We start from the raw sequence: 22,650 nt of genomic DNA, 5'->3' as shown, positions 1-22,650 counted from the left end.
ACTCAATCGGTATAATTGCTGCTTGTAGCGATCAGCTGTAACGGTTTCATTTGGACCCAAGAGTTCGTAATACAGCACACCTTCCTGGTCTCACCAAATGCACAGCAAGGTCTTATGCCCGTGAATATTCGTCTTCGGCGTTGAAGCGGATGGTTGGCCGGGGTCCACCCATGATTTTTTCCACTTGGGATTATCAAAATAAATTTCATCGCCAGTCACGATGCGCCACAAAAAACTCTTTTTTTCTTTACCTGACAAGCAAAGAAGTCGCAATAGTCATACGATTTGAAATGGCACTTTCTGACAACTCATGTGGTAGCCATCTCCCTTCCTTATGGATCTTTCCCATGGCATGCAAGCATTTTGAGACGGCCATTGGAGTAACATTTAACTGTTTCGGCAACTTTAAAAGTGTTTGAGCTGGATTCTCATCAAGCAATTCTTGTAGCTTGACTTTCGGCTGTCCTGGACGTTCTTTGTCTCTCACATTAAAATCACCGTTTCGGAAGCATTCAAACTCTACATGTTGGTTCCGATGGAGTTTCATCACCATACATTTCGGATAATAAGCGATGTGCTTCAGCTGCGGTTTTTTTGAGGTCAAATTAGTGAAGAAGCACATGTCGAAAAAACAGCTTATCGCGATTAATTTTCAATCGATTGGAAAATCTCTTTGGCGTCGAGAAATCTGACCTGTGAGGATTGAATCACTTTCAGCGATGTTCTAAACTACAAAAGACATGTGACTTCATCGTCGAAACTCGTCAGCGTTGGAGGCAGAGCCCTTTAGTAGCGAGCGATAGGAATTAAGTTTAACCTAATACTTTTGAGTTACAAAATTTGAACTTTTTTCATGATATTATATTAAATTTAAATATTTATAATCAAAAAGTATATTTGTGTACATGTATATGAAATTTAATATACTTTTTATAAATTTTTATAAAAATTTATGAAATCTAATGATCTTTTCATAAAATTTTATAAAATTTAATGCACATGTTCATTACATTTAAATAACTACTGTAACTTAATTTTCAGTTAAATCATTCATTATTTTTAATTTCATTCGTAACCGCGAGCTTTATTTACATGTAAATAAGGAAGTATTTCTATCAGTGTTTTTAAATATTATCGGTTTTTTAAAGAAAAATTTATAAAACTATAATAAAAATTGGAAAAGAATATATACAGGGTGTCCCATTTTAAATTACGCACTTGAATATCTCGTCAGGGAAGCCACCAATCCGAAAATAACCCTTATAAATGTTGTTGGGTTCGGAGGGGAACATCGGATGGTGACCTTTCACCTTGACCTCGACCTTCAAGGTCATTTGAAGGTCAAATCGAATTTTTTAAATAGAATCTTTAAAGTTATGTTAAGAATCGAAATGACCTGTCGAAATAAAATTGTTCACACCAGAACCTGCGTTTAGTCATCGACATAATACATACATCGATGTCCAGGGCTCACGGCGAGGACGTAGCAGGATGGATTTTAGGGCCCTATTTTCCAGCCGATGAAGGCAAGACCGCGATGAACCCGACCAATGATGGCAAGATTCATTATCCGGCCAATTAAGGCAAGACCATAGAGAAACCAGCCGATTAAGGCAAGAATCATTGTCCGGCCAATTAAGGCAAGACCGTAAAGAAGACGGCCGATTAAGGCAAATTTTTTAGGTTTTTTTTAGGTTTTATTAGGGTTTACCTTATTAAATTTTCAAATATTCCACCATTATTATCAATACAAAGCTGGACTCTCCGTTCGAAGCTAGTGACTGTTTCCCAAAGCATGTTTCTGGGTATATTCCTGCAAATGTTTGCGATTTGCTGCATCATATTTTCTCTGGTTGTGGGTGGATATAAATATGCCATATTTTTAATATAACCCCATAGAAAAAAGTCAGGACTTGTCAGATCTGAAGATCTAGGGCACCATTCGACAACCTGACTACCAATTCCTATCCACCTTTGTGGGAATTCACGGTTCAGAAAATCTCTAACAATATTGCTTCTGTGAGCCCCTGCACCATCCTGTTGCAACCACATTCGTTGCCTCGTTTGCAGATCAACTTCTTTTAACAAAATTGTCAGTTCATTCGTCAATAAAGGCAAATATCTGGCTGAGTTAACATTTCCATTAAAAAAATATGGCCCAATCAAAAATCCATTCACAATTCCACACCATACAATAAAACCAGCGATTTTGATGATCGATCATATGAGACCAGTGTGGATGCAGACCAATAATGACAATTATGTCGGTTTAGCTGTCCTGTGTTGTGAAATGTAGCTTCATCGGTACATAACATACCTAAAGAAATCTGGGTCACGACGTAACATTGCTTGAACCCAATTACAAAATTCTAATCTTCGCTGGAAGTCACGAGCAGTCAATTCTTGGGTTAAAGTAATATGGTAAGGGTGGAATCTATGGAGCTGTAGAATTCTTTGAGCCGTTGATTTTGGGATTCCTAATTCAGTCTCAATTTCTCGAAGCGAAATATGCGGGTTAATAGCAACCATAGCCAACGCGGAAAGAAATCGTGGATCGTCTCGTTCAATTACCATAATACGACGACGTCGTCTTACAACAGGTTGCTGTCTCTCGCTCCTTTCGATGAATCGCTCTGTCATTTGGGTGATGATCTCTGCCCGGAAAGCGCTCACGATACAATCGTGCTGCTGCTCGGTAATTATCACGACACTCGCCAAGGATCATGAGAATGTCAACAATTTCATTTCATATGTAGACTGGCATATTTAGTATAGAAAAAAATTAACGTTTTATTCAATAAGAAAAAAAGCGCAGCCCGTATTAACATAGTAGCACTTGAAGTTTTACAATTTAAGATATGTATCCCATTACAACAATTTATCATGAAATACACGCTGATAGTACTAAATATCGACAAAGAAAACAATTTTAACGCAACCGCACAACACAAAAAACCACAGTTTTGTAATGAGAACAGGCTCCGGCATGTTCTCCACAATTACATTAATTTTTTTATGCTAATAACGTTTAGGAAAAAAAATTGTCTTTAAAAACGCACGGTAATAAGGTTTGAACAACTGTACCCTCTAACTAATTCCGTGCTACTAAAAAAAACAAATGTGAAACTTTAGTTTTGTTCGCAGGTGTGTTCCCCGACAAGATATGTATTCAAGTACGTAATTTTAAATATTTTGTCCTTGAAATAACCTTTGAAGGTCATTCCAAAGAAGAGCCTCAAGTACCCATTTAAACGTAAAATTTTGCGCTTTTTCCGAATCCGGGGTCAAAAATAGAGGTTTCTATTTAAAAAATTCGATTTGATCTTGAAATGATTTTGAAGGTCAAGGTCAAGATGAAATTGAAGGTCACCATCCGATGTCCCCCTCCGAACTCAACAACTTTTGTAAGGGTTATTTTCGGATTGGTGGCTCCCCCGACGAGATATTCAGATGCGTAATTTAAAATGGGATACCCTGTATATATAATATATTTATTATGTATAAATTAAATATAAACTTAATTTTATTTTTAGCAAATTAACTGAGTATTATAATTTAAATTTTACAAATTTCTTTTTTCTAAAATTAAAAAATCATTATAAATATAACTGCAATTTTTAGATTGATTTAAATGAATACGATTAGATTAAAATTTATTATTATATTTTAACGATATAATAATTTTTTAGATAATGTTCTATGTAAACGCACTTTTTGAAAACAAAACACAGAATTGACGAAGGGTTTTGCGTATTGAAATTATAGTTCTAACGACTTCCTTGTCGTGCAATGTAAAAACCAGTAATAGCACCCTGGACGTATTGTGCTACGTTTATTTTATAACGAATCATATATTATTTTGGTTTAAAGTTATGTGAAACATATTGTGTTTGCAGTAGTCCCCAGTGATGTATGTATCTTTAATATGTATTATCTGCTTTTTCGGATTTACGATCGCGATCGTTCTTCAACATAGAAGAATATCCCATAACGAAGTTTGCGAGAAATCGGGATTTTATTTTTTTGATTTGATTCTCAGCAAATATTATTGTAGTTACGTCGTGATATAAAAAGATTGTCGTAGTTATATTTAAAAAATAAATCTTAGAACTATTTCTATTTTACAGCTAACATGAGAATCCGACTTCTCTCTATAAGAAGAAAATCGTCAATATACTCGTGATTGTCCGTGTCTCTTATTACTAGTGGAGTGTTCGTCTACATCGGGATTCTCGAGCAATAATATTTGATCTTGTCTATCTTGTGGAAGATAAAGGCGAAGAGGAAAGAGGCATCAACGAGAACGTTCGATTCGTGCACAAAATTCCGAGCTTTGCGCCCGACGCCTACCTATATATTCACGTTTACATCCCACCTCGCCATTCTCGACGCTTGTTCCACGGCTTCCAAATTCGCCCACGCCGTACTCGGGAACACGGTAAGAAAGCGCTGAATAGATGCCAGACAGGCTGCGATATTTTACTACCAACCAAACGGGGCGGAACGTAAAAGAACGCTTGGGATTCTTGTGCACAAGAATGATTAATCTCGGGATTTCGTTTGTAGATTTTCAGGATTGCGGTAGTTTCCGAAATATATTTGGGATATAACGGTGTAGCTCATCCGAAATAATTATGAAACAAATCGACGAATTACAAGAAGAAAATGCAACAATGTTTCAACAATGATAGCTTGTATGACAATTGACGTTAAATGAGCAGGTGCACTGTTTGTAACATATGGTTTATGAAGTGATGACATAGTATATGTATAGCTTGTAGAACAATTTCAATATATTATATTAATCATTTCCACAATGCATCCCAATATATCAAACGTAGTTGAAACTAAGCGGAAAGCTGTGCATGAAAGCATAATAATTACATTAACTTCAGCATAAAAAATGATTCGCCATAATCAATAAACATTTATTAATGTAACAGCAATAGAGACGGATAAACATAAATATCATTCAATAACAAATTTCAATTTTCATATAACAATCAAGCTAATTATAATTACATTGAAATAAACTAAATAAAATACAATGAAATGTGAGAAAATAAAAAAGATACACACAAAATAACAAGAAAAATTTTTGAGTATTGTAAATTAAATCTTAAGAATTTAAAAATTAGGAATTTTGTACTATAAATTATTCCTACCTATTTACTGGTTTGCCTACTGGTTTTTGCATTCTTAAATTCTGATTCTATGACTTCCGCTTCCGAACCACGAGAGCAAGTTACGTGCTTGCATACTAAACAATTACGACGAAGTGGCGAGTAATTATTATTAAGACTTTGCATCACTTCGACGAACTATTATGCGAGTCGCGTATCGCCGACGTATCTCAGATTATTGTATCCAGTTCATTCGGTACTGCTCTTCGTGCGAATGTGCTCGTGTTAAGTTATTAATAAAATTATTATCCATATAAACTTCAAAACGGACCGCGTAATATGGATCGTATCTTCTTGTAAATATTAGGTCGTGTAAATAAAGCGGGGCGAATATCCTTAGCTGGCGCGAATATAAGCGTTTGTTTCAGCTCTTTGTTCCTTGCCCGAACGTTTGTCATGCCTATCACCCCCTCATTCACATAATAGGCGACTATATTTTGATTTCATAGAAAATTACTCTGGAGAGAACATTGCCAAAGGAATATAAAAGACACAATTTAATAGTTACGAATTATATTTTTCAGAAATTTATTAAGGATATATTACACATATTTTTTTAACAAAAAAATTATGAAAAAATTATTTTTCTATATTTTATTTAAAAATAAAAAATTTGGTGGCGATTTAGAACATGGATCAAAAATTGTTTCAATAAGAAGTATAAGATATTAAAAAAAATAATTAAAATAAAATGAGAAAATTTTTATTTAAATCATAAAATTGTATTATTAAATATAAATATTAAACTATTTCATATTATATAATATTTATTTTTATACAGAAAGTACACTATCTATGTATCTAAGTAAATTTTTAATTCTACTTTTTGCAGAGACTACACCTGATACATCCAAGTTCGATTTCTTAAATATACATATAAACATAAGCAATTGAGCGTTAACTTTTTTATTGATTGAAATTTTTTCTTTAATAAGACAAAGTGGAAACATTCTCTCTTTTTATTCTGTTCATATTTTCTCGCTGCTTATTGTTAGTCGCGGTTCCTCGTCAGGAAGAGAAACATCAAGAGACTGCAACTTCGTCAGGAAGTAAGACTTTCAAGACGAGATTAAATAGCTTCCTTCATTTGCCGCATGAGCATTCTCATCGGAAACGCGCTTTCGTCCGTGTGAAGTCTGTGGAAGTTGTCCCGCAGAATATGTCACTGAAAAGCTCATCCTGATCTCGGAATTAAGGACGAAGTTTGTGGACGCTAAAGTTTCACGATAAGGAAAAGCTGAGAGAAATAGTTGTCCTTCGACAACAGACGCTTTGTAATGCAGACCCCCGAGGGTGATATAGATCCAATTCGATCCTGCAGCTGAATTTTATAGCAAAGATATTATGTATCTTGGTATCATTTCGAAATGCATATCATGTAAAAAACATAATTTTTATATATAGAAATAAGAATTACATACGTTTACAAAATTAAATCATTTAAAATTGAAAAGATAATATTTTTATATTAATCTAAATCAAGTTTTAATTATTGTACCATTTTTTATTTTCCATTTTTCTTGCTAATTAAATCATAGAGAAGAAAAATCGCTTAGCAAAAATCGTTATGTTTATCTTACAGTAATTATTAAAAAATATAAAGGCAATCATTACTAATATTTATATCAATGTAATTATTATATTAATTTCTATTTTTCTTATATTTAGATTTCGGTCTAATTAATTATAAAAAGTAAGACATATTGATTATATATAAAATTATTATTAAATAAAAAAAGTACAGGATTAAAAAAATTTTTAAAAACAATACAGAAATGTGATGAGCACATAAGGGTCAACGTAATTAAGCATGTATATAATATAAGTTCTTTAATATAATATATTAAATGTATAAAAATTCGATATATATATAAAATACGTATTACATGTTTCGGCTTCTTCATTGAGCCATCTTCAGATACTCGTTACAAATGTGCAGTCAACATATTATTTTAGATTAAGGTTCTCCTGATGATATAGACGATATTACTTCAAATTTGTTGGCCACGAACGGATGTACATTACACAAAGAATTGAGAAGACTACTCGCGAACGGTTTACAGACCGAATGTTTGAAATTTCTCGTTGTTCTAGAGAAGAAAATGATGTTGAAAATGTTTAAAGCGAGCAATAATTTTATCCAAGCGTAACACTCACCCGTCGGCCGCCAACTTTATTTTCTCATATAAATAACTTTGTCAGAACAATTGAAACATCGATGATGATACGAGGAAATGAATTCCCGTCAGAAAGATTTCGAAAATTAGTACACATTCACAGAAATATTAAATAAATTATATGTGTGTCAAGAGAAGTAAAATTTTGAACTTAAAATCGTGTAACCAGTAGACAGTCAAATACTTTCTGAGGAGAAATTAAACAGATTGACAATGACTAAGATAAAAATAATGTCAAATTTTGTTTATAATAGAGATATAGGCTTTGTTTAGTCCCTCTGTAAGTTTGCAAATTCAGACTGTTACTTTGTTTTTTGATATTTATCATCTCAGATATCAGATGTTTATAATATACCATAGTTCTGGATACCATAAATCATTCTATATTCATACTTAATAATATAGGTTTGTCTCCTTTTTTTCACTACAAATACAGATAAAAAATTATTACATTTGGAAAATACCACAAAAAAAGTCTTGAAATCGTATCCAAATATCATACTCACACATGCTGACAAGGGTAACGTCACGATAGACTTGGATAGAGAATTTTACGTTGACAAAGTTTCTGAAATGCTAAATGACAAAGACACCTATAAAATTATAAAAAGAGATCCCTCTAAAAAGCTTGTAATGTCTCTTAAAAACATGCTCACAAAGTGGAAAAGCTGCATATACATTGATGATTCGCAATATAGACGTTTGCATTGCGAGGGGTTACTGCTGAGAGCTTATGCTATGCCGAAGATCCATAAACCGAACTGTCCATTCAGAATTATTGTTTCTTCAATAAACAGTCCATTGTATGAATTAGCTTCTTTCTTACACAGTATTTTAATTGAAACTATTCCTAAGACTGAGAGCCACATAAAAAACAGTTTCCAATTAGTTGACAATCTCCAACAAAGAAATTGACAAAAACTTTAAATTAATATCGTTGGATGTAGTATCTCTCTCTACAAATGTACCAATAAATATGGCAATGGATTGTATAAATAAAAGCTGGAGTTTTATATCCAAAAAATGTAACTTACCTAAAACTGAATTCATAATGGTAGTTCGATTTGTTTTAGATTCAACTTATTTCATATTTAATAACATTGTATATAAGCAAAATTTCGGCACACCAATGAGCTCCCCGCTGTCACCCGTCATCGCCGATTTAGTGATGCAAAAATTGAAAAGAATAGCTATGACACCCTTCAGCATTTAGGTTTCATTTTATTATCGGTTGACTGTGTGTGGCAGTTTCATCTCAAGAAGTTGATTCTTTCTTTAATTCTGTTCACCGTCTTCAATTTATTTTAGAAATTGGAGATAATTCGTTAAATTTTTTTGGACGTGAAAATGAGAATTGAGAATGATCGATTACTTTTCAATTGGTATAAAAAATCCACCTTTTCAGGTAGATTCGTAAATTTTTACTCCAATCATATCTCTCAGAAGAGAGGCATTATTTTTAATTTAGATAGAGTATTATTATTATCTGACACTCAATATCATTATGATAATTTGATATTGGTTATTAACACGATGTTAGACAACGACTATCCTCTCAAATTCATTTTTGATACAATCAGAAACAGAATTAAGAGCATTCAGAAAGAGAAAGCTTCGACACAGAACGATTCGAAAAAAAGCAATGAAAGAAATAATGCATTTTGGTTCACGGTTCGTTCATTCCAAAGGTGATTGAAAAATTTAAACAGCTTAATAAAAAAAGATGTCAAAGTCTCCTTTTATAATTCTAATAAACTTGCCTGACTTGATGGTCTGTTTTATATTTTGTTAAACTAAATAAATATATAAAGGTACAAAAAGATCCACGTCCACGCCTAAATAAAAACAACGTTATATATAAAATTAAGTGCAACAATTGTGATGCAATCTATGTTGGACAGACGGCTCAAAACCAGGATTGCTGGACATCGCAACCATATTCGATGGAATAGGTCTGCTCGTTCTGTAATTACCGATTATAGATTGCAATTGAACCATGAATTTGATTGGAATAATATCCAAATTTTGGACAAAGAACCGTGGTATTATAAACGTCTGATATCTGAGATGATAAATATCAAAAAACAAAGTAACAGTCTGAATTTGCAAACCGACACAGAGGGACTAAACAAAGCCTATATCTCTATCATAAACAAAATTTGACATTATTTTTATCTTAGTCATTGTCAATTTGTATAATTTCTCCTCAGAAAGTATTTGACTGTCTTACTGGTTACACGATTTTAAGTTCTAAATTTTACTTCTTGACACACGTATAATTTATTTAATATTTCTGTGAATGTGTACTAATTTTCGAAATCTTTCTGACGAGAATTCATTTCCTCGTATCATCATTAATGTTTCAATTGTTCTGACAAAGTTATTTATATAAAAAAATGAAGTTGGCGGCTGACGGGTGAGTGTTACGCTTGAATAAAATTATTGCTCGCTTTAAACATTTTCAACATCATTTTCTTCTCTAGAACAACGAGAAATTTCAAACATTCGGTCTGTAAACCGTTCGCGAGTAGTCTTCTCAATTCTTTGTGTAATGTACATCTGTTCGTGGCCAACAAATTTGAAGTAATATCGTCTATATAATCAGGAAAACCTTAATCTAAAGTAATATATTGACTGCACATTTGTAACGAGTATCTGAAGATGGCTCAATGAAGAAGCTGAAACATGTAATACGTATTTTATCGAATTTTTATACATTTAATATATTACATTATAGAATTTATATACATGCTTAATTACGTTGACTCTTATGTGCCCTTCACATCTCTGTATTATTTTATAAAATTATTATTCTAATTTTGATCTTGAGATTGTTAATTCAACTTTTTGCTAATTTTATTATATTGCGTTATATTATTATTACCTATAAAATTAGAGTGCAGAAATTGTTTTGTAATATTTAACACATGTTAACTTTTGTTTACAAATGTTTCACATATTTTATCGAAGGATAAGGAGGAGGAGAAAGATGACATTACTTGTGTCTGCAACTGCAATTGTGCGGTCTACATAAATGGCACATGTGAGAACAGCCGTTCATGAATTTTGCTGCTCTTATACGTGCTCGTGAATTCTAAGCATGTGCACGTATATCAAAAAGACTTATATACTTTGAGTAACTTTATTGGTTTCGTCGCTTCGGCTTATTATTCGTATTTTTATATGACATAGTCAGCCCGTTACGGAACTTATTGCGGCCCGATTACCCTTCCAACTCCTTTGTCATGACTTATTGCGAATTCTAAAAAGAAGTTTTAATAAAACGGAACTGTAGCTTTGGGAAATATCAGCTTCCATCGGGGAAGCTGCCGCTGACAAGCTGTTCGATATCTCACGTTTAATCCGACTGTATTTCGTATTTCATTTTGGGTTGTCAATGTTCTCTGTCATGTTTCCAGTTCGAAATTTAACAATCATAGACGATGTTCTTATAAAATAAAGTAGTAACTGTTTCTTTAATTTTTTTAACTTTGGCTACAATTATAAAACATGCTCAATTCATTCTTTCAAAAGAAAATTGGCAGTAATAAAAGTCAAAGGAAATTAAATTAGCAATGCATTAAAATTATGTTATAAAAATAAATATTATTTTTTAATAAAACGATTTTTAAATTTATTTTTTGTTATATATAGAACGTCACATTTTGAGAATGCTCTATATTTATGATGGATAATGTTGTATTTTAATTTTATCATTGTTTGTGTGTCGGGTTTATATAATTTATATTCGGAGTAAATTAGATTAAAAATAAAGTTCGTCCACATGCGAAATAAAATGTTCTTTTCGTAAGATACATCATTTCTTGATAAAATATTATTTTAATAAAATTATCTAGATTTTTACAACAGTGTTGGGCTTTATGTTACTCACCCTTCGATAAATGGCCGTGTTAAAAATCACCAATGCGATGAACGGGAACATGTAATACACAAAAAAGTACATCCAATGAATGTACAGGATGACATAATATTCGTTGCTCCTCAATTCGGTTGGATCAACGCAGTACACCGTGATATTATACTTCCAATGCTTCTCGTTGTATACCTCAATTTCCCAGAATCTAAATAGTTTCAAAAATTAATTTCTCCATTAATTTGCACAATAATTATAAATTCTGTTGCAATCCATTGTAAGCGTAATATATTTTTTAGATATTCTTTTCTTTTCATCGTTTCTCTCACTATAAACATTTTATATTATATTTCGTTCTAACAAAACAACAAAAATAAAAAATTTTAACACATTTATTTTAAAACAAAATTTAAATAATAGGGTTCTCAAAAGTCAAAATAATAATAAAGTATACGCGGGCAACGAGAGCGTTAATACAGTGTGGAAAGTGATGGGTTATTCATATAATATTTATATAATATTCACATAATATATTAATAAATCTACAATGAGTGTCGATACTAACTTCTTTGGAAAATTATCCACAATTTTGCTAATAATGGTTTAAAGTAAACGGAAACGTTCAAAGAAGTTGTATCGATACTCATTGTATCGATACTCATTGTATCATTATGTGAATATTATATGAATATTATATGAATTACGCACCAATTTCAGCGCTGTATTAACGCTCTTATTGCCCGTATATTTTATTATTATTTTACAATTATTTTAATTAAAACTTCCTTTTTCTATACTAATTTTCTTTTTAACGATTATAAACAAAGAAAAAACATTGAAAATATTAGCTCGATTACTCACTTGGGTAGATTGTAAATAAAAGCGACGATCACTATGATCAGCACTGCCACTTGGGCTCGTCCATAAGTGCAAAAGGATCTAGCTTTCAGTGGATGGCAGACCGCGATGTATCTCTCTAAAGTCACCGTTAACGTCAGATACACTGTCACAAATTGCGCTATGCAAGCCAACGGATACAGGTACCTGATGGTTTTCGGATAGACGATAAACTTGTAGTCGAATAGCGCGCCTGTATACGTGTAGATTGCTGGTAATCCGTAGATTAATACCTATAAATGCATAATTTATAGATACAATTAAAAAAGATAAGGGCTTCTTATAAAGGGTGTTAAAAAAACCATTCAGCATTTATATGGTACACGTCATACTGAGTAAAAAAAACTTTAGTGAACATAAATCGAAAACTTAACCGTTTCCGAGATATAAATAATTTTATATGTTAATATCATGACTCTGATTTATTGTCTCTTCAGTTTGTTTTAACATTCTGCATTCAAAGTGTATTAAAATTGTTGGAATTGTTGTAATTGTTGAAATTTTGTTTTCCAATTGCATATATTTGATAGAATTTAATTATTTGTTATAAAGTGCGATTATATATTTATAAATATGTAGCGCCTTTGCTCGCGACGTCTGATAGATGAGTATAAATAGTTCATTAGGAAGACAGAGTGCAAAGTCGACGTTGGAACGTTCATTTCAAATAATTAATTAATAATCAGGTTGGTATGTGTAATGTGATCTCGAGAGGGTTGACGGAATTCTGCATTCTGCTACTCCAGTTCATCTCTTTCTCAAACTAAAAGATCCTGTTTATCGCGTTAGTCCTATTAGTCTTGACTTAATCCACGAAAATGTAAGACCGCGTAACACGTGATTTATTTACCTAAGCTCGACATGTGATCCATATTATTCTATGTCATCTTAACGGGCCATGCATTTTCAAAGATATTAATTCTTCTCCTCTGTATCGCGAATTTATATTGACAAAGGTTGCTACGAAAAGATGATGTAAAATTATTCTATATAAAAGAGGTAAAACTTGATCTATGAAATCTGTTCTTTATAATACATTTTATTACCGCAAGATATTGGAACATACAATAAAAGTTGTTTTATTCTATATCATAAAATCTTCGAAAAGTAAATTTTTTCTATTTTTGCATTCAATCTACTTATTTTTTAAAAATGTGGTTATGTATATTTCATTAACATTTTAAAATATAACTTTTTAAAATTAAATACATACATATATGTATCACAATTAAACATGCCATAATTTATTTAGTTCATTTTTACCCATACTGAAAAATAAATATATTCTTCTAGAACAAAATTTTTTAATTAAAATTTTTGAATTTTTAGTCAAGTAAATTACAAAATTTACTGAAACCATTCTTTTAACTGTCTTAATAACAAGTTCTCTTTATATTTTTAGATTTATCTGAAATTTGTAAAATTATACAAACACATATGTACATTTGAAATAAAAATGCGAGAGCATTTAGAGATAAAGATATAAATTACATGTTTAGAGAAATAGCTGAAATTATATGAGATAAACCAGAACGCACACTACTGAGTTACATTAAAGAGAATTTATTTTAATGAAAAGCTCGGCTATGACGGAAATTTACGATTGCATGAAACACGGGAATTAAAAGTAAAATTAAAATGAGAGTTGGTCTGCGGCTGATTTCTACACGGTATTTTAGTCTGTGGTGGTATTTTAGATGTTTTACGAAAATTGAATTTCGACATTTAACACTTGTTATCAGACGTTGTATTTTTCAGACCATTAGTGACTTTGTTTGATACGACATAATTAATGTCAAATTCAGATATAACGAAGGTGAGAATTTTGCATTTTTAACTCGTTAATGAAAGATATTAGCTGGTGCAAAGAATGTCTCAATACAGCATCTTAAAAAATTTAATAAAAAATTACTTTTGTCGCGTGTAAGATATTAATTTTTTAACATAAGTTGATAATGAACAAATCGATTTTATGCGTCATAAAGTTAAAAACTACACTTTTTACAAATTATCTTTATTATATTACCTAATTCTTGAAATTTGATTATATTTCTTTGCCTCATATTTTAAATTTAAAGAAATTTATAGATGGATTATTTTCGTTAAACTTCAATTTTTTGACATTTAATATTAAAAAAATACATATAAAAAGTAATTCTTGTGAATTAAAATTCCATTGAACGACAATCTGTCTCAAGCTAAATACCTACAGAATAAAATTATGCAATGATATGTATAGCTAATTCATGGAAGACCCTTTCATTCAGAATTTCAAACTTACTAATGCGTTGCCACCGAAATAGGTTTAATAAACAGCGTTTTTTTTTACGTCATCGCATGTTTGCGATGGTTCTCTGAAAATATCCCGTATATTCGACAAAGAGGATTAAACATGTTGTCTCTCAAACGTTAACTCGTATCACTTTCAACATGAGCGAACTCGGTTGTTTCGAAAGCTATTGTTAATAAAAGATAAGAGTAACAAGGCGTCACGATAAGCTCTTCGACATGCAACTCAATGGTTCAGGAACGATGCGAACGATGGAATGCTTTTTTTTTTAAATTTTATCTGGTGCGCATGATTGATTGGCAGCGGCCAGACGCGACGACGGTAAACGCTGGGTAATTCGGTGGCAATTACGAGGCGTTTCACGATCCCATTGAAAATCGTTTCTGGTCATGTGTGCCAATTAAATATTGATTTTCCGTTCGGCGCATTGTGATTCATCACACGTCGCAATTGGGGTCATAGTGAGAAAAATCGCATCTTTAAGTTTCGCAAAAAAAAGTAAAATGTACAATAAATGTATGAGCACATCCAAGATCTTTTCTGGAAGAGGGAGGTCTGTGTCAATTCTGTTATCGCACAAACAATCTTTTGCATTAATTGATTTTTTCAATATTTTAGAGCTTGAAATGTTTCCTTTTTGTTTCTGATTTTGAATGGGAAAAATATTAGGTTTCGTCAATCATAACTTTTAATCACAAATTTCAGGGGAAAGGGATTGAACCTTCCCTTCCCAGGATACTCCCATGAATAAAAATGTTTGTGTACATCTTATGCTATTGTTAGTTAAATGTAAATAAATCGCGTAGGCAAACGTATAAAATATTTATCGCATTATTAACTGTAATATAAGTAAATCTATTCTGATATTATACGATAAGTGAAAGATATTTAAATTAAAATAAAAAATATTTCAATAGTCTGTTATCTCTTTAACAAAATGATCAGTACTTTTTAAATATATAATTGTTTAGACTAATATGTAAAATATTATATTCTGTACAAAAAATGTAAATAAATTTAATATAAAATTTATTATTTTGTTAAATAATAAAACATTTTTTAAAAGCTTTTAAAGCCAACATTAATTTTGGTATAGTAAAAACTCTTTCATATTATTTCTTCGTAATAAGGGTGAAAAGTAGCTCGACCAGTTCACTCAAGTGGCTGTTAACTTTGACCGTTTCTTTTACATTAAACGTGCAATATTCCACTTTTACGCGATCCTGCACAATAATTCTACCATATAATATTTAACTCTACATTAAATTCATAATTCACAATAATTCTACCATGTAATATTTAACTCTGCGTGTGAATTCATAAAAATGTTCACAAAGTTAAACGAAGTCATCAGCATGTTTTCCTTTACGTAACTTCCAATTTCTTCAAAGTGTCAAGAAATAAAGCGTTATACAAGCAACCACAATTTTCTGCATTTCTTTAATTGCATTCGCTATCTCTTTAAAAAACTAAATTATATTTTACTTATCGTTGACTTTTTAAAATACGCTTTTTACGCTATTGCGCAATTCTTGTCCTGGCCGTTTTCTGTCTTTAAATCTTGAAGATATTTATTTCTCTCGCGTACAAAGTGTAAGATGTAAACTATAAGAGAGATGCACTTACCGCAATGATGATCAGTACAGTGTCACATCTGGCCAATCCAATCAGTAGATAATTGATAGAAGATTTCATCTGCGGCCGCGACAAGATGATCATTGAGATCGTATTGCCAAAGATTCCGAAGAGACCGATCAGGTTGACGAATATACCATAAATAATAAAGTCGGCTAGGCCGTTGGTATTGACCTCTTGTCCACATTCGAACGGTCCTTCATTGCTGCTGTTGCTGAAGTTTTGCATGAATTTATCAACATCGTAATAACGGGAAGCGGCCGTCGTCGTTGTCATCATCGAACTTATTTCCATCGTTCAGCAATTTTTATCACTTCCTGATTTTGCATTACCCTTCAATCTCGTCACTTCACGTTACCATCTTTATTCTCGCGAGCTCCATGTTCTCTGTCTGCCTATCCTTTTCTTTTGCTTGTTTTCAATTCTGATTGAATCTTCGTGCTCTTCGAATTTATTAACTGTAAATTATTTGCGTAATTTTTGACTGAATTATTTTTTTGTTATTACAAATGTCGCAAATTAACTTGGGCCTTAAATAATGTTGCTTTTGTTCATTTTTGGTACTATTAATAATTACTATTAATAATACCAAATTAATAGGTTAATAGATTAAGTGATATTATTAAAAGATCTATCAATTAAAAATTATTTCGTATATAAAATATTATCTCCAAAAAGAAAATACGTGTTCCCTAGATTTTTAAAGTTTTTTATATTAAAAGAATGCGGGTACGATTTAAAGTTACGCTAACACAAATTTTAACTTTTGACTTTTAAGATTTATTGCTGATTTCGTGTATACGTTAAAAAGCTTCATTATCTATATATGCATTCATTAACGTTCCTTCCGACTGATTTAATTTTTATTAGGAAAAAGTCGGGATAAGAGTTCGTTCGTCTCAGTCAAGTGATTCGTGTCTAAAAACTTAAAATCGCTGAAGTTTTCTTGGTAAGAGACTGTGAGATGTTTTATTATAAAAAAAAAGGAAGTAGCTTTTACCTTTGTTATCAAATGTCGACTTGACAAGTCGACCTTTCGCTGTCTTTGATATTGAAGCGTATTCGGATATCATAACGTCGATCCTATGCCCGATTTATTTTGTTCTATACATTATCCTCGACCGTGTTTCGTGGAAAGAATTGGGTTGGTTTAATCGTCTCCGTATAGAGAGTTTTGCGTAGATGCTTTTACGATGTATCGCTGTGTTACGACGAACCGCGAGCCGCTTTGCCATTCGAAACTTCTGTCGCAGTAACTTGAATGGTGGTAATCTGCAAACTGAAAAGGAGAAAATATAAGTTATATATTTTTAAAAAGCATAATTGCGTTTCCTACATGATTTTCTACGTATTAAAAGAAGTAAATATTGAATCATTGAAATAATGAAGAAATATATGCACTTAATATCGTAAAATTATAATAAGCAAGGATCGCAATAATCAAATAATTCAGATAAATGCTCTAATGAGTAAATAAAAAAATTAAAAAGAAGCTTTTAAAAGTTAACACAGGTTGTGTATAGATACATATACTTTATTATAAAAGACAAATATACGTTTCGATTCTAATTTGGATCCTCTTCAGTATAAGATAATAATACTCTCCATACAGCATAAGATAATAATACTCTCCACACAGCATAAGATAATAATACTCTTCAGTAGAGGAAAGCCCCCTATTATGAGATAGGCGTCTAATATGAGATAGCAGTGTTTCTGCTAAACTAATAAACGCTATCTACTGGTTTCACCATAAATTTATTGCTCTTGAATTGAAAATTTAGTAGAAAGTTCATTATTAAATCATGCCTGTAGTCATTGTAAAAAAAAATTTTAGAATTTCAATGTCTTCAAGTTTCATTGAAATAAGCTTTTAAACCTTGTTTATTATTTAATAAATAAACACTAAGTATAAGCATATTCAGGCCTATGACGGTCAAAGCTAGATCTTTTTTGCCTAAATAATTCCTAGTGAATTATCTATATCCTATATATGTACATGCATATATATCATATTTTTGTAGTTATTCAAACTGCACGCCGAAATTTTTTTCCGGACTTTATCTAACGCAATTAAACTACTGCAATAATATCACAAGTTAAATTAAATTGACAATGTGCTAAAAACCTTAAATAAATTTATTGCGAAAAATATTATTACCTCGGCCGGGACTTGAACCCGGACCTCTTCTAATCCGTACGAGCGTCCTAAGCCATTAGACCACCGAGACTTTAGTAATATTCTTCGCAATAATCAGTATATGTAAGAACAATAACGCTTATTGCAGGCAGCGTGTATAACCAATAATAAGATTTTATTCGGACCGACAAGAATAAAACACAGTACAAAACAGTATAGGGTCTTTCAATAGGGACGCTCGAAATTTGTTAGATTATAGTAGCCATGTTGTTAAAGTGACATCTATCAAATTTGTTGTGAATTGTTTAGTAGTGTATGGCAAATCACCATGAAAGGAATAGTGTTGAGCAACGTGTGCAAATCATAAAATTTTATTATCAAAATCAGTGCTCCGCTTTGAGAAACGTTCCGCGCATTACGTAATTTTTATCCTCACCACAACCGTCCTGCCGAGTCGACTATTCGACGTTTGGTGGCCAAATTCGAGTCAACCGGTTCGATAAATAATCAGCCAACACCAGTACGTCGTCGAAACGCAAGGTCTGCTGAAAACATCGCTGTTGTGCATGAGAGTGTACGGGAAAACCCGAGGCAGTCAATTTCTCGTCGTTCACAAGAACTTAGCCTTTCTGCGACTTCAACTTGGCGAATTTTGCTCGGGACTTGGGTCTGCATCCCTATAAAATTCAACTGACCCAGGAACTTAAGGTAAACGACCATAGACAACGCCGTGTGTTCGCTGATTGGGCTCTGGAGCAGTTGGAGCAGTTAACCCAAATTTCGACAAACAAATCATCTTTAGCGATGAGGCCCATTTTTGGATGAATGGATATGTGAACAAGTAAAATTGTCGAATTTGGAACGATACCAATCCACACGAGATACACCAGCTCCAAATGCATCCCGAGAAAATCACTGTTTAGTGCGGATTTTGGTCTGGCGGAATCATCGGTCCGTACTTCTCTCAAAACAAAGCGGACGTTGCCATAACCGTCAACGGCGAGCGCTACAGATCGATGATAAGCAACTTCTTGTGGGCTAAAATGGATGATATGGATACCGATAACATGTGGTTCCAACAGGATGGCGCTACGTGCCACACAGCGCCATCCTGTTGGATACCACGATGGACATTCTGCACGAGTGATTTGAGGGCATGGTTATCTCGCGCGGCGGCGACGTGAACTGGCCACCGAGATCGTGCGATTTAACGCCTTTAGACTTCTTCCTTTGGGGCTATCTTAAATCGCAGGTCTATACGAATAAACCGCAAACAATTGATGCTCTCAAAGTCAACATAACAAACGCCATCCAGCAAATTCAGCCAGATTTATGCGAGAAAGTCATCGAAAATTGGACCGCCCGAATACGTGTCACCAAGCGAAGCCGCGGCGGACATTTGAGCGACGTTATATTCCATACTTAATGCCATGAAATATTCTTTCAAATAAAAAAAAAATTAAGTGGATATCTCACACACAACTTGTTTTATTTACATTTAAAAATCGAGCGTCCTTATTGAAAGACCCTCTATAAGCATATTCAGGCCTACGACGGTCAAAGCTAGATCTTTTTTGCCTAAATAATTCCCTTTGAATTATCTATATCCTATATATGTACATGCATATATATCATATTTTTGTAGTTATTCAAACTGCGCGCCGAAATTATTCCGGCTTTATCTAACGTAATTAAACTACTGCAATAATATTACAAGTTAAATTAAATTGACAATGTGCTAAAAATCTTGAATAAATTTATTATTAATAAATAAATATTTGACAATAAATTCTTCATGTAGTGATAGAGTAAGGTCGTACTAATAGAAAAATACGGGATATATTGAATTGCTTAATTGCAAAAATTAGATTTGATGATCGTAAAACCGTAAGGCGTGGAAATTGTAATATGAGATACCTAGGGTATTTCTAATATGAAATAACCCATGCTCCTATGTCATAGTGAAAATCGTTGCTAAAGTATAAATGTTATTGTACAATAATAAAGAGAACAATCAGAATGAGAACGTCGAGTGCCTATTTCTACGATGTTTGATTTGAACTATCTGAAGACAAGTTCTGAGTATATCTATTGCTTGCTCATTTTTTGCGCACGCTGGCTGTGTTTGTTTGTATTTTAGAAACATTAAATGAAGTTTTTTAATTGTAATATTGATATATTTTGCGTTTTAATATCGATTTCTTGGGGCATCTCATATTAGGAGCATAATTTTTTGACTTTGCAATTTGCTCACTTTTTACATTTCTTTAATTAAAAAAAAAAAATAAAATTTGAATTAAATTTTATATAACATTATCTTACAGCTTATTAAATTCCCTTCCAAATAACCTATTATTGTTTTAAATTCTGCCCATAGAGACTTCTAGCATTTACCCAAAATGAACTCGATATCTCATAATAGGGGCCTTTCCTCTATATATATTTTATTACAATTAACTTTTACAACAATATGCTATATTTGTTCACTATGTTACTTAGTTTATTGGAATTTAATGAACAATCATTAATATGTTGTGGATGTGAAAAAAACTAGTGGACATTTATGACTATATTAACTCATTTACATCGATATTCTTGACGATTTTTATGATTGTTATTTTATGCAAATATTAAGGTTATATTGAAGAGCATCCAAATTAGGATCGAAACGTATATTTATCTTTTATAATAAAATATATGTATTTATACACTTATAACTGCATTGGCTCTTAAAGGATTCTTTTTACTTTTTCGATTGCAATAATATAAGCAACTATAAGAAAATTTATAGATTTTCAAGATTATTTTATTTTATATATAGAGGAATTCTTTACTATATCTCTCTCTTTATCACAAATTTTAAAGGTTTTACATTATTATTATAATTTAAAGTTTAATTTCAACCAGCACAAGTTTATCATTACTATCATTTCACCGACTATATAATAGCAGGCAAATAGCGTTGTGATAATTATTAATTGTTTGCCACAACGTTTACATCTGAGCTTTTGTAGGCATCGGTCTTGTTTGCAAACAGACACGGTCGCGTCTATCTAGCTGTGTAGATAGCGCATGTTATAGGATATAGACACGGAATATCGTTAAAGGTTTCTCACAATCAGTGCGTATTGGAAATCTCGACCGAGTAAGTCGTGTGAGTTCGTCAATTTAAAGCTGAGAAGACATACATTTTGTACTGCGAGATATTGGTGAATAATAATAGCAATCGGATTGGGCAATTCTCGTAATTCTTCGTTCGGGAGATTTTCCAGGATTTGCATTTAATTGGATTACGTATAAAATCGGTATGTGCGAATCTTTATTTAAAAGGCATTTAACTGGATCACGTATAAAATCGATATGAAATAATTTTTATTTAAGATAAGAAGATAAATTCTTTGAGTTATGTATTATTTATATCTTGATATTCTATTTATTTACAAATTCGCTTGTAGATTTAGATTTAGTCAGTGACTTTCGACTGCTTCCAAGGCAAGAGATAGATGTGAGTATCAAATAATATCGAATAGATTAATAATACATAAATCGCTTCACAGTTGATTAATGCATAATTACGAAAAGTAATGATTTTTTTTCCTTATATTCGCTTATTACAAAATTCTTAAATTATATTCTATGATAGTTATATTTAAAAGTTAAATATTCAAAGTAATAAAACAGACGTTGTATTCGTACTGCACAAATATTCGAATTATTTGGAGGATTGAAAATAAAAGTAGATGAAGCTGCTTACGAACGGATCGTTCGAACAATCGCCATTAGAGATGCGCACGAGACGAGACGAGACGAGACGAGATTTTTGCAATTTCGATCTCGCTCGCAGTTTGCGAGAATCACAATATCTAATCTCGATCTCCATTTCGAATCTCATCGAGATCTTGTCGAGATTGGCGAAAAATAGTTTAAAAAATACAAAATTGTTAAAAATTTAACACAATTTAAAATTTTTAACAATTCTGTATGTTTTAAACTATTTTTCGTTAATCTCAACGAGATCTCGACGAGATCTCGACGAAATTCGAGATCGAAAATTGTTAAAAATTTAACAAAACTTTGTTAAATTTTCAACAATTTTGTTTTTTAGGAGAAACAATACGTATGCTCTTGCGGAATAGACTGTATTTGTGAATATAAATGAATTTTTTGTATATTTATTCAATATACATACATACACACACGTATATATATATATAAGTCGGGGAATACGCCAGTTGGGAAAATATGCCACTGGTGCTTAACAATGATACCGATTAGCAGCGCTTGCGTTAATGACACAGAATTATGTACAATTGTGTGCTTAACGTGTTGCATAAATATCAAGAATTTCCTCGCACAGTATTGTTTTTATGAGGTAAATATGGCGGCATGGTGTACAAAAATGTGCTTCTTATAACTTTTATAGTGCTTTATGTAAGTTATTATTTAAACATTAC

At 32.0% G+C, this 22,650-nt stretch overlaps 1 protein-coding gene across 4 annotated transcripts in view; it reads right to left on the bottom strand.

Moving 5' to 3' along the window:
* FMRFaR (FMRFamide Receptor) overlaps positions 1 to 22,650 on the bottom strand; it is a 69,670-nt gene that overhangs the window by 3,600 nt on the left and 43,420 nt on the right. For all 4 annotated transcript variants that reach the window (XM_018520815.1, XM_018520817.1, XM_018520814.1 and 1 more), the window contains 4 exons: positions 17,057 to 17,335; positions 16,048 to 16,514; positions 12,096 to 12,364; positions 11,253 to 11,442 (listed from right to left, as the gene is read on the bottom strand). In XM_018520815.1, coding sequence (XP_018376317.1) covers positions 11,253 to 11,442; positions 12,096 to 12,364; positions 16,048 to 16,350 — 762 coding nt within the window. In that variant the 5' untranslated portion in view covers positions 16,351 to 16,514; positions 17,057 to 17,335. The remainder of the gene's footprint in view (positions 1 to 11,252; positions 11,443 to 12,095; positions 12,365 to 16,047; positions 16,515 to 17,056; positions 17,336 to 22,650) is intronic.

Source organism: Trachymyrmex cornetzi, unplaced genomic scaffold (assembly GCF_001594075.2).
Source record: "Trachymyrmex cornetzi isolate Tcor2-1 unplaced genomic scaffold, Tcor1.1 scaffold928, whole genome shotgun sequence".
NCBI classification, from domain to species: domain Eukaryota; kingdom Metazoa; phylum Arthropoda; class Insecta; order Hymenoptera; family Formicidae; genus Trachymyrmex; species Trachymyrmex cornetzi.
This window is presented reverse-complemented; position numbering and strand designations above follow the sequence as displayed.